The 14202-nt window shown below is 28.0% G+C and overlaps 1 protein-coding gene across 1 annotated transcript in view; it reads left to right on the top strand.

Moving 5' to 3' along the window:
• Nucleotides 1–6763: 6763 nt before the first annotated feature.
• LOC136988887 (tyrosine-protein kinase Fer-like) overlaps nt 6764–14202 on the top strand; it is a 70501-nt gene continuing 63062 nt past the window's right edge. Inside the window, exons 1-3 of the mRNA XM_067286892.1 lie at nt 6764–6901; nt 7244–7275; nt 13094–13308. Of these exons, the coding sequence (XP_067142993.1) occupies nt 13096–13308 (213 nt within the window). The 5' untranslated portion in view covers nt 6764–6901; nt 7244–7275; nt 13094–13095. The remainder of the gene's footprint in view (nt 6902–7243; nt 7276–13093; nt 13309–14202) is intronic.

Genomic DNA, 14202 nt, shown 5'->3' with positions numbered 1-14202 from the left:
TGACAGAGGTCTGAGCCTGAGCCAGTATTTATATAATAAAATTTTAATTATGAAGTCGAGAAAATCAATTTCAGTGCACGAAGGAAGAAAATATGTGAAAATGATGTGTGATGCGATCTGTCAAGGGGGTGCCTACTAGGAAGACTTTCTATGGGAAACAGGTTCCTATTTAGGTTTTACACACATGAAGACAATCCGGAAGCCTGCAAATAACAAAAAAATAATATGGTATATTATTTTTATTACGATAATATGCACAATAGCAATCTTCAAATCGAGTAAAAATATTTCAATTACAATCGTGCAATAGAAATTTACTCTCTTGATTTTAATTAGCCATTTTTTTTTTTTTTCATGACATTTTACTGAATGGGGATAACAAAATATTCTGCTTAAAATAATGCTTTAAACTGTTATTGTTAAAATATAAAGCTTATCAGTAAATTTCTTATAAATTAAAATAAATAAACACGACTTATTTATTTTATTTAAATTCGAATGTTAGCTAAAACATTCTTGTTTATTTCATTCTCCGGTTCTGACTTCTGACGTCATATACTATGCGGTACATTTGTAGTCATTGTTATTGCCTTTAAAGTCATTTTCTCCTGATACCATGCGTTATAAAACCATCCAACTATATAATGTTAACAATAATTGTAATTATCCTAATTGCATAAATGTAAGAACGGAAATTAATTAAACCTGTCAAACTGGTTTAATCTAAAATTTTCTAAAATACGTTTCTGTAATTGAACATCTTTGGTTGACTTTTAATATTTTTAACGTTAAGCTTGCGTTTATTCTGATTTCACTAACTACTGACAAATATTTATATTCTGGATCTGTATCAATAAACAATAAAAACTTAAATATCTACAGATAAAAGAACTTGCAAACAGATGCCTTTTACCCAACTGTATGTAGCTTTACAACATAAAGTACGTAGAAACAGCCGAACATCTTGAAAATTTGGTTGGAAACTTTACCGAATAGATCATTTATTTTGTATTTTTTGTTTATTTTTTTTGGGGCGTTTTACAGATTTTTATAACTTTCCTATTAATCCGGTACAAAAAAGAGGTAGCTCCTTAAGATTTCTGTCTCCATTACTCGCTTACCTTGAAACATTTTAAATTGTAAAATATGCTTTTTGCATATTTTACAATTTAAAACGCTTGGTGAACACCTCAAGTAGCAAAGACCGCGTTTACCATGAGCAATTGTAAAATACAAAGAGCATATTTTACAATTGCTCATAGCAAACGCGGTCTTTGCTACTTGAAGTGTTCATCAGTGGCCGATTGGGTGAAACCACTGAACAATGGTAGTTATCATAGTTGATAGTGGGTTCGCCAACGGTTTGGCCACGTGGAGTTTTCCGGGTTTTCTTCACGTTTGTAACACCTAAATAAGGATCAGTTTTCCATAGAAAGACCTCCCAAGTGCCATCTTCCCTCGGCAGATCGTCCACATGTCGCGTAGCCGTAAACAAATAAACAACTTGTGTTACTCTAACTTGTACTTGAAACTGCCTGAAAACTATCAAATGATATTTAAAATTTTGAAATGACAGGCCTCGATTCGGACGTGGAATTGTTCGTGCGAGTCGTCATTCGGCCTGCCACAACGTGTGTTTTATAACTTCTAATTTAAAAATAACCGATCACAACTTAAGCCGTAGGCTGCCACAATGAGATCCATATTAGATTAATGCTCGGCACTATCCGGATTCAATTCCGGATCTCGAGAGCGATATTCTGATGCCTTTAACTTCCCTGAACATCCCGCTATTGTCTTAATGATATTAATCAAATAAGAAATTTAACCATGATATTTTAGAAATATTACGGCTTTTTATCTATTATAAAGATAATGATGATAAACATAAGATCTGAATGACACCAGCTTTTTTCCCTTTGTTATTGGAAATCTATAACTCAATCCATGCGAAGTGGGAGCTTTTATCTTTTTTTAAGGAAAAGAGCACAGCCATTGAAAGAAGCAAAAGGAAGCAAACTCTTTTTAAGAGCAAAATTACATTTTACTAACTATATTGTTTTACCCCCTATTTTCAAGACAATGCAATTTTACACATTCACAATTGCATTATGGGATCAGAGAGATTTTCGGAAACCGGCGACTCGAGATTTCTCCAGACATAAATACCTGATTTTGGCAGCTTACAAAAGAGACATTGCAGGCTGAAATTGGTGAATAAATGTTGGGATTTACTTTTTCAGATGGATAGAATATGGTAAAGGACATGTCCGAAGTAGTAAAGATGGAAATTTCTAATTTCGGTCGTTTGGGTTCCTATGGATCGGTTTGTAGGAAGCAGCAAAAGTTCTTTGAAGCTACGAGGACAGAGTTCTAATATCATATTAACTTCTCTTCAATTATTTTGAGATTCTTCAGACTCTTTTCACTTACTTTTCTTGGAAGATAGGCAATTTGTTCTTTGAATTGTTACCAAAAGTTAACTAGATCAATCACGCATTGACCAGAAACTTTTCCCACCAGACTTTATCTCTTTCTTATATACAAATCTTACGTTTCTGAGTATTAATCTTGCCTAGTGGTGTAGCTATGCCGGATCGCCGCTTCAGAACTTTTTTTGAAAGCCAGAATGACATTCCGGATCTTTTTTTATTTACGACTAAATCTCCGATCTGGACCAAAAAAGTCTGATTTCCAAATACAAACAAAAGCTAATTTGATCATTCTTTCATTCATTTTCACGATTTACATTCTTCACTAAACATAAAATTATTTTCCTGTTCATACAAATAATGTAACTTGCGATCATCTAATTTGTTGAGGTCAGGTTGCCAGATTTAAATGTTAAGAAAAGCCGAAAAGCGATATAAAAGAACTAGAAAGAACCAAACTGTTATATACTGCATCTAAATTTATCGGGGTCTTATCTAAAGAATTGCTTAATTATATTGAGATAGAGAAAACTGATGAGTCAACTTCAGATAATAAACATAACTTTCAGATATCCACGAAAAAAAAATTATAAAAGTTCCTGAAGCTAAAAACGATTCAGTAAAAAACACTTACCAAAATCTGCATCATAAAAAAATGGAAGAGAGATGCAGAAAAAAAATTAAAATCAAGGGAAAAATAAAATACCAAAACTTTTTCATATTAGGTTTGCAGAAAAACAATGTTTTTATGAATTTCACACGTGTAAAAAAAATTACACCGCAAAGCCACGTCAAGGTGATACCCATTTTGTAGTAGTTTTTTTATTTTCCAGAAACTAACATTGATTGCTAGACAGAATAACAATCCGAGAGTAAAACTAAATGTTTGTTGCTATTCCATTAATTCAATCAAATTAAATCGTTTTACACTTATTATGCCATTACAACCAAATGTTCTTATCAGAAAAGAAGGATTCTCAGCACAGATTTGCCATTTTAAACTAAATACAAGAATGATTTAATGTTAAAAATTGTAAGAATTAACGCCGAATTAATATAAATATTTTTCATAGCAAGTGAAAACCAGTGAAAAATTTTTATCTATGGGTATTGATTACCATGAATCAATCATCTCAAAATATAAGCAATAGGAATGAACAAAATATAAATTGTGTACATCTTCAAAGCAACAACATATTTGCACGTTATTCATGCAACACATTGAAGTATATAATTATAAAATATATTACATTTAATTATAATAATATGATAATATTTAATTATATATGTGAGGGAACGTTCAATAAATAATACCTCCATATTTATATACAAGTTTGATGGTAAGATATCAAACTAAAATCAAAACAGAAACAAAGTTTAGTATTTCTAATTATTAACATATATCATTTCTTTACGTAGTCTCCTTTACGTTCGCTACAGATATGCCATTGTTTAACTAGGTGGTCGAGTATTTCAAACTTTAGTTTCTGTATGGCTTCTGATGTGAAAGCAGCGATGTGAGTGTAGCGTAGTCATGTTGCAGAATCATTGGCTTTGTCCACAGTTCCAGCATCATAAACTGTCACTAACCTTGCATAAATCTTTTTGGGAGACTCACTTTCATGACTGATCGATTTTGTAATTGATCGTCGTTTCACACGGGCCAACACAGTTGAAAAAGTGTCATCGGTTTTCAACACAATTAAATTTGAACTATAACATATTTGTTATTCTATTACTCTTTAGAATGTAGCTAATGAAACAAAGAATTAGTTATTGTCTAACTGCTTGCTAGGCAACAACTCCTGCCCGAAACACTTGCGTGGATTTGCACGATGATTCTGATGATTTATGACTCGCGGCATATTGAAATCTGTTCTAAGATGCTCGGCGATTGTTTCAGCCTCTGCTATAAAAGATAATTTTTGTAAAAATTTAGTCTATTTTGCTCCAGTCAGTTCCTGATGTGATAAGCCCTCCAATTTATTATAGCCATATTTATTAGGCTAATTAATTTAATTATAATAATAGGTTGTTAGAGACTTGCGCAACACATAACCATAGTGACGAGAAAAAATTTAATGGTAAATTATAAATACAACTTAACTTAAAATGTGATTAATATACAATTACATTCATCTTTATATTAACGCAATTATGTTATGAGTAATGGAAAGTCTCACATGAAGATACGTACCTTTCCTACAAGCAAAATTAAATCATTACGAATAAAATATCACGATGAATAAATCCGCTTGTCAAATAATTATGAGAATCGAGTGATTTGTATGCCTTCATCTAATCCAGCGTGACAGCGTTAGTTGTTAAAACCAAATAATTTACTGTCTCTCCATGTTCTATAGTTGGCCACGTGGTTAAATCGTCGGATGAAAAATCCGTTTGTTTCATTTCTTATGGATCCTTATGGATATTCAATAAAAGAGGTTTTCTCTTTATATTTTATCAAATCATTACTTTTTAAATCGGCTGCAAAGCCAGTAAAATTCCTTTCTTCCACGTTGACGTAATAAAGTGATCAAGCAGGGTAACGTGAAATCAGCAACCAATATGGCGCCTGTATATGTGAGCGGAGTCATGTGACGTCACGTGCCCCCCTCTATAAAAAGTTCACAACAGCCGGAAAAGTTACGCAACTCGTTGCTGGATTTTTCCCCAAGCTGCTAGGTTTAAAATATGGTAATGTTTTAAGTTTATTTTTTAAGAAAGCTATGTTAATAGTTCTTTCTTAAGATATTTAACGAAATTAGTTTTAGACCTTTGTGTGAATGACATAACGAACAAAAGGATTGTTCATTCACTTTTATAACCACTTAAAAGGGGTTTTTGGACGAATAAACCGAAACGTTATGTCCTTCAAATCCGACGTTCACCCGAGTTTAAGAATTACTCAGAAGACGATTTAATTCTCAGATATTTAAAAAATGAGGGGTAAAAAATATTCAGCGCTCCTGGAACTGGTGGTAAATGCTCTTCAGTCAAAAAGTGTGGACTTACTTCAATGTACAAATCACATAAAAAAAAATCACAGACATTATGAGTAAACACCGTGAAAATGCAGTTGTTGAAAGTCAAAGTGTTATCCCGTACAATCTCAGTTAAGGGTTAAAACGCTTCCTTTCCTTTTCACTCTTTTACACAACGAGTTAAAATACTCTAGGTCGCTGTCTTTACACAACACGTCTTTTGACTAAAAAAGAAATGGTGGACGTGAATTTAATTTTCTTTAAACATGGCGTTGCTATAGCCACTCTGTGTAGAATATTCTAGCTCGTTGAGTGGCATCAATCCACCATTGCAGCTAACTTGTAAGCAACAAAATTTCTTTGAAATGTGACTCGGAAATTTTCGGAAAACTTTCGAAAATTCAATCAATGCATCATATGACGTCATCTCTCTCTCTCTCTCTCTCTCTCTCTCTCTCTCTCTCTCCTTCTTTTAATAATCTTTGAGATTATTAAAATGATTTTTGCAAAAAAGACGGACATTCCGAATAGATTCTATAACAGTTTACATATAACTTATAATTTTCTAATATAATTATGATTTGTAGAAATAATATTCTTCTCTGTAACGACACGGAACTATTTTTCTTCATGTATGCGGAATAATAAACACCGGATCCACTCTTATTCTGGGAAAGACAATAGTAGATTTTCAATCGATAAAATAGACATATCGAATTAAAAATACCGATAAAGAAATGTGAAATTTGATATTTGGAATTTTTCCTATCATAACAATTAAATACTTTATGACGAAAAGTCTGCTTCTGAGAAACTTTTACGTCTGATTTATCAGCGAAAAAATAAAGAAATTTTAATCAAATTAAAAAAGAAACAAGAAAATATATATATTTCTCAGTTAAGGGTTATTTGTCGTATATATATATATATATACGACAAATTTCTAACTCACGTCGCAGCTCTCTACTGAATTTCGTGGTTCGAATCAATAATTATCTAGGATCAATTATTTTAGCACGTTTTGTTTATATTTTTATTTTCTGTTAAATAACTCATTCTTACTGCAGTATTCGATTTTGAGAAGAAATCGATAAAGAAGGAAACATTTGCAAAATTCCATTTTTGTTAATATATTTTATTCTTTAAACATTAATATTACCCATCTTAAATAAAATTATTTTGAAGTACTTTCATTTTATTAATTGTTTAAATGACTTATACTTTTCACAAGAAAACAATTTCGGAGAAGCTATCGATGTTTTTTTTTTATTTTTTTATTTTTATTTTTCCACTCGATCATTTCCATCTTTTTCTTCGAGGGGTCGCTGTTTTATTCCGTCCGTTGTGGTGATTGTGAGTGGTGCGAGATGGCGAGAAAGAAAGATTAGAAAGAAGTTTATTTTTTTGAAATCATTTCTGTAAATTAAACAACAATTTAGAAATGTAAACAAAGACGTTGATCGTATATTTGTCAAAAGATCAGAGGTAAAATCACGGAGAGATTTTGAGTTTTATTCATAAAATAGTTGGATTTCTTTATTTGTCTTAAACGTGTTAGAAAAATAATTACGGCATAGTCATAAGATTATATTTATTTAAGTAAGAGGAGAAGGTACATGATGTCACATGGGAGTTTTAAGTCACGCCTAAGAATAACATAAAAGACTGATATTCCGTAGGCATGTTTTGTCTTATAAGCGGGGTCGTGTCTAATGAATGAACATTAGACAACTCATTCTTTATCTTATAGATGATGTAACTTTTTAAGTTATGATTTTTTTAATGCATACAATAAATATTTAAAAAATAATTTCTTTTTCTTAACAGGAAATATTTAATTGGAAACTGTAAGCCTTCAGGTTAGTATTTTGTTATTTTCATTATTAAGTTTCAACTATTCAATAAAAATTTGTGTGCATTCAGGTTTATATTTAAAAATGCTATTTTTATATTTTTTCAAATTCTATTTTATAGTAATGTTGTTGTTTTCAATGTTGAGATATAAATTTATCAAGTTTTGATATTAATTCAATAGTTAAACATGTAAATTTAATTTATATGTTTAATATGAATTAATATTAAAGTAAAATGATTCATAAAGTTTCTTAATGTTATAAGAAAAAGAGTATTTCTAAATACCCAGAAAATATTACAAGCTCATTAATTAAAAATTGGTCAAGACAAAAATAATATCTAAAATATAATTTTATATATTATTAATATTAAGTAAATTAGAAGAAACAATAAATATCTTCACATTTTGTCCTTTTTTAAAACACTTTAGGAATGCAACAGTCTTTACAGCTGGTTGAATTTTTATTTGAGGTTACTCATCTGGTTCAACATACATAAACATTAATGCTGCATATTAATTAATATATACATTAATGTATATAAAACATTTATATATTATTGGTATCTTGGCCATTTTATTAATTAATATATTTTTATAATTGTGATGTCACTCTGGACTTTTTTTTAACACTCTGCAATGATCGACAGGTATATCCATCAAGGGCAATCGCGTGGCAGTGGTGGGTGAACGACGTCTATACCCACAAAGAAATTTTGTGGATAAATTACCACAAAAAAAAATCACATAAAAAAGGAATTATATGACAATAAAAAAGATTTTTCTTTACTAGACATAACTGTTTAAAGAAATTTTTTTTTGAAACAGAAACAAGAAAAATTCATGAAAAATTACCACGTTTATTCTCCATTACATCGTAGTAGCTCCATATCTGATTAACCCACTGTAGAAAAGTTAACACTTTTGTATATTGAAGCAGATGAGTAGCCTCTGATAAAAAGTAGACTTCACTGTAAAGCTTGGTGTTTTTAAGATGTTTTGAAAAAATGAAATATGTAGAAATTTATTGTTTCTTCTAAATTAGAAAATATTTTTTATATATTATTATATATTTATAAATTATTATTATTATTTTATAATATACAAGCTTGTGTTTATATTCAATATAGTGATAGAATTGCTATTTTGTTTTAAATTCAGAATGTACATAATATATAACAATTTCAGTAAATTATATAGAATTTTAACAAAACAGTGTTCAGCTGACAATGTAGATGAAAACAATGTTCAATTAATTATTGTTTTCAGAAGAGAGAGAAATCATGAATTTAATAAATTAAAACCAAATTGTTCATAACAAAACGAATCTTTAAATCAATGCTTATAATTAAAAAGAAATATTTTCCACAATAACAAGACATAAGAAACAATATTTTACTAGACATATATATTTATTATTGATAAATGTTTGACCCTTTTCAACTTAAAATTGTCAAACTTTTATCTTTTTATTCTTTTAGCTTATAATTTATATGATTCAGAGTATATGGAAAACATCAAACTATATTTAGTAGATCTATAATTGAATTTCTCAGCAACGATAAAGGTGTTTGATTATTATTTAATATTTTGCTGAGCATGTTCTATATAATAAAACATGTTATTTTACTGGAGTAATCTTTCTCTTAAATTTTAAAAAGTTATTCATTTTTCAATTTCAATTTTTTGGTATCACAAAAACTACTTTAAATTTATTCACAGTCAAAAAAGAATGGCTACATTTCTACCAAAAGTGTATAATGAATGCATGCATTTTTACTTATTTAACTTTTAAATAATTATTTTCTAAACATCATATTTTAGTTCCATAACATATAATGTTTAGAATTAATATATCTGGTGTTTATAAACTGAAAACTTTTGCCATCAACAATATTTATTAAGAAAATCAAACATTTTCAAATATTCTTGCAACCATGGTAGAGATATCCACAAATAGAACATTATATATAAAGAGCACACGTGGTGTAGTGTTGCTGAAAACTTAGATATTTTGTTATGTAATTTTACGATTATGAAATTGAGAGCTGTAAATTAGAATACAAAATATTTAGTTTACTTCTGTCATCGTATCACTTTTTAAAATAATTACATTGGTATAATTTCTATATTTATAATTTGTTTAAACAAATTGCTCCTCCATTCAGAAAAATTTGTTTTTATTATTTAATGTAAAACTAAAAATAATATTACTAATAATTACATTTTAATGAAACTATAAATCCAAAAATACACTTAATTATTTTGTGTAATATTTACTATGTAGATCATTTAGTGCCTATTTAGGAAATTTATTGAGTATCAATAAATATTCATCTTTTTTCATTCAACATTCTTTATTTGCATTATTAATGCTAATATGCAACTATGTTAATAGTAATAGCATGAATTTTGTTTAGTGACAACTATGATCAGTTTTTTCTGAATTCTGTAGAAATGATAATGATTAGATTTTTCATCAGGAAAAATGCCTTTAGATAATTTTAGTTCAGGAAAAGATAATTTTAACTTTTCTGCCTAATCAATTAGACAGAAAAATTAAAATTATTTTTTTATCATATTTTGAATCTGTACTTAAAATTTATAAATAATGTCTTCATAAAATATTTTATTTGTCAAAAATAATGAGAGAAAACATCCAGTTAAGTTGACCAACAACATTTTGAATATTTTTTAGTTTTAGTACCAGGGATGCAGAGTCAGCGGAAAAATATACGACTCCTGATTCCCAACTCTCGAGTCGGTATTTTTTAAAATCCAATCTGACTCCCAACTTCCATAATAAGCTTTGACTTCTGACTCCAACTATCCATCCCTGTTCAGTACCACAATTGCTGAACTTATTTACTTCTTCAAAGTCAGTAAACCATATCACCATGATATATTTATACAAATAGCCATTTTTAGTTTAGGAACTAAACATTTTATAAAGAAAAGATTGCTAATCTATTCTTTCTAAAATGTTTTTGACCATTTTCAGGAATTTGGTAGAAAAGTTTTTAGATTAATTGAATAAAAATTGTGTTTAAAATTTCAAATTCTATTCTGATATTAACCATTATATTTGAAATATTTTGCATTCTATGAAGATTTTAGCATTTTAAGTTGTTCAGAAATTGATACTGGGGATGATGTAATATATAGTTAAAAACATTTTACAAAGAAAAGATAAGCAGTTTTTGAACTAATACAAGATATTTTTTGATTTATTTACTTTTATAATTTTGGATTTTATAAGAAAGTATAAACTCTTCTCATTGATGGAATAAAATAATATGTAAGATATTTGAAACATTTAATTATTTCAATCATATTACTCTAATAATAATATTTAGCACTCCTGCTTTTTGAAAAATTGCACATTATATTCAAGTTTTTAAATTCATTTTTTACTTATTACTTGTTTTAAATCTGAATAATTCATGGTATTTGATGAGACTGTAATAGTAAGATCATTAGCTATGTTAACACAAAAATTAATCTCAATTCAACTAAGTAATTTATACTGTTTACTGTTTTGTCTGTTTGAAAAGAATGCAATGAAAGATTAAACTCTCTTTAACTTATGTTGTATTTATATAAAGTTTGTTTTCTACAATACATAATTGAAATATTTTGGAGCCAAGTCTACATTTAGCCTATTTTGGAGCCAAGCCTATATTAAGTCTATTTCTTTATTTTAAGATTATCTGTAATTAAGCCAATCAGACTTATTAAAGATTACCTTAAAATAAAGAAAATGTATATTATTTTCTTAAATTATAAGAACAATATAATGTATAATATATTTCATTATAAATTTTTGTACAAATAAAAATCATTTCTGTTATAAACAACAACCACAGTATCAATATAGTAACTTTACAACTTTGTTATGTAGAATATTTGACTCTTGTGAGAATTAGAGATAGAGAAATTTAGACATTAATAAAATTATATATGGTAATCTCTAATTATTGGATATAATTTTATATTGCATATAGTAAATAATGGTAGTATAATTTTAAAATATTTGAAAATATATAGTAAATAGTACCATTTTATGTTACATTTATCCAGGATGTACTGGAAACGATATACATGAATTAGGCAAAGGACACTCATTAGAACCCTGTAGTAACTTTACTAATTTTACTAATGTCATTGTAATAAGAAATTGATCTAATTGAAATTATGGAAATTTTTTCATTACAATAAAACAATAATGCCATTTTGAATGAAGATATGATTTCATATTTTTCAGAATTATATTACACATTTATATTTCAAATTCTGGTTAGCTTTAATTGAAATACATATAGTACATACTTTTATATCTCAAAATCTACAGAGTTTGCATAAAATCCTGAACTAATGGGGAAAATAGGCAAGAACACATTAACACTATTACTAATGAACAATATCTCTACAAAACATGTTCATTGTTTATCATCATTGTCTACACATTACTGATCATTCTCATTCAGATGGTAGAGAATATGTAACTTGTACAGGTATAACTTTTCTTCTTTCAAAATTTTCCTTATTATGTTACATGGCACTTTGATTTCCATGCTAGTGTGTTTCAGAGATTTCTTAGGGCTTGCATGAAACTTTACAAGCACATCAGTTCTCATTGCTGATGGATGGCTGCCAAATTTGAAACTTGTCATGGGTGAATTCTGTTTTCTGAAATTTCTGGAGTAGTTTCTATACTGCACTGTATGTTATTGGTGGTTTCTCTGAATGTCTCAAATTGGATTTGGCTACCATCTCTCTTTGTGTCTATCTTTCTTGACCTTCTTGACTTATTTCCACCTGTAACTCAGCAAAATTATTCAATTTGTAATGAGAAAAAATTTCTCATTGTTTTCTTTTCTCATTGATTCCCTTTATGCACAACCTATACAGGTATACCTCGGGTTATGTTGTTTCGAGTTAAGTTGTTCTTGATTAGGCTATATATAGTTTGTCAAAAAAAAAATGCATGAAAAAATAAAAATCAAGCTTAAGACATTTTATTCAACTTTACATCTGTCTGCCACAAATGTTGAAGTCGTAATATCACTAGAAAAGCATTAGAAACACATAAAATCATGTCACTATACAATAAATAAGAATAAAAGTATATAAAATCATATTAAAATACGTACATTTACAGTAATGTTAATACTATACATCATAAATCCTAGAGAATGAAATATGAAAACATCTGTGACTCTGTGTTGTCGTCTTATTTAGTGGTCTTTATTGGTAAATTTAATGTAAATTAGTTTTTCTACTATCACAAAATGATTTTAAAAATTGTATTTGTTATTTAACCGTACAAAATCATTTTATTTTATAATGTCTTGGAGCAAACCACATTAACAATTAGAGTCTACGATGTACTGTAAACATAGCCAAATTGTAAACATGTACATTTACAAGTATGTACATACTGTACATGTATTTGTAAATTTAGATAAATTTTAGTTTTTAATATATGGAATAATACGGAAAAAAGTAATTTGTTTGTAAGCTTAAAATAGATTCTTATTAACCATATATTATTAAAAATGCACTTATAAATAAAATACGTAACTGGGAATGGTTATTTGTGGTTTAGCCTAGTGACAAGTAAATTCGACTTAAGTCATTTTTCAACTTAAGTTGCCTCTCCTGGAACCAATTATTGATGTAAGGTGAAGTATACCTGTATTTTAATATCTCAAAATAATAAATTTTTATATTTTTGAATTGTTTTTCAATAATTTGATTAATGTATCGTATTTTAGACTTTATAATTATTCACATATTAAACTAAAATATATATTTTATTACAGAAATGGGGTTTGCAGCTGATATGCAAGAGAAAGCATCGCATGAAGCTTTAGTAGCATTACAAGATGCAGAACTTAGACTATTAGAAAATATGAAAAAATGTTTAACATTAAGGATTAAATGTGATAGAGATTATGCCAATGCATTGAATTCTGTGTGCATTCAAGCACAAAAGACTGATGCAATTACAGAACTTGAAGGTAGCTTAATTGCAAAGGTAATGATAATTTTTAAATGTTAATTTCTTTGATATAATAATTTGAGTAATATTGCAAATGAAAAAACTCTTAGTTAAAACTTCCTTTTATTTATAATTATTAGTTACAAGTATAAATCAAGTGTAATTTTTAAACCTCAAGAACAGATAAGAGATAACAGATTATAATGCAAAATATATTAATATTCTAATCTAAATATCCTTACCTTTACCTTTCTCTATTTGTAAAATTATGTCATAGAATCATAAAAATTGGTAAAATAGTTTATTATTTCAATATTCTAAAAAATTCATTTTTTAGAATATTGAAATAATATTGAATTAATGATGCTATATAGCTGAGCAGAGATATGAAAATGGGAAGTTCTCAGTATTTAAATGTAGAATTATTGAGTTTTCAAATTAAAACAGATATCAATAAACTTATTATTTTTTATTTTTTGTGAGCATATGTTAATTTTGATATTAATTATAACTGTCCCAGAGATGTTACATGAAACATTGTTGCCATAATTGTATTTTTGGTTGAAAATATTTTCTATTAATCTTAGTGTCAATTCCAGGGTCGGAATAATACTCGTACAAACTTTGGTCCAGATTAGTTTAAGAGTAATGATATGTATAAAGGACAAATCAACAAATCGATAAGAATTGATTTTTGGTTTGTCCTTTAGATTATTTTAAATTCAAAACTAGATTTAAAGAGAAAACTGACAATCAAAATTAATTTTTACAAGTTATTTTTGATCTTTTCTGAAAACTGCACTTGTCATAAACCACAGTACTATTACTAAATTTTTAAAAATTCAGTATAATTTAAAATCAACTTGTTCCAGAGGACATTCCAGCTTTCATTGTTCTTTTTAAATTGATATTTGTTTCTTTCTGTCCTGA

Source organism: Centruroides vittatus, unplaced genomic scaffold (assembly GCF_030686945.1).
Source record: "Centruroides vittatus isolate TY-2023 unplaced genomic scaffold, ASM3068694v2 scaffold_386, whole genome shotgun sequence".
Classification (NCBI taxonomy): Eukaryota; Metazoa; Arthropoda; class Arachnida; order Scorpiones; family Buthidae; genus Centruroides; species Centruroides vittatus.
The sequence above is the reverse complement of the archived record's forward strand: the minus strand, read 5'-3'. Positions and strand labels throughout refer to the sequence as shown.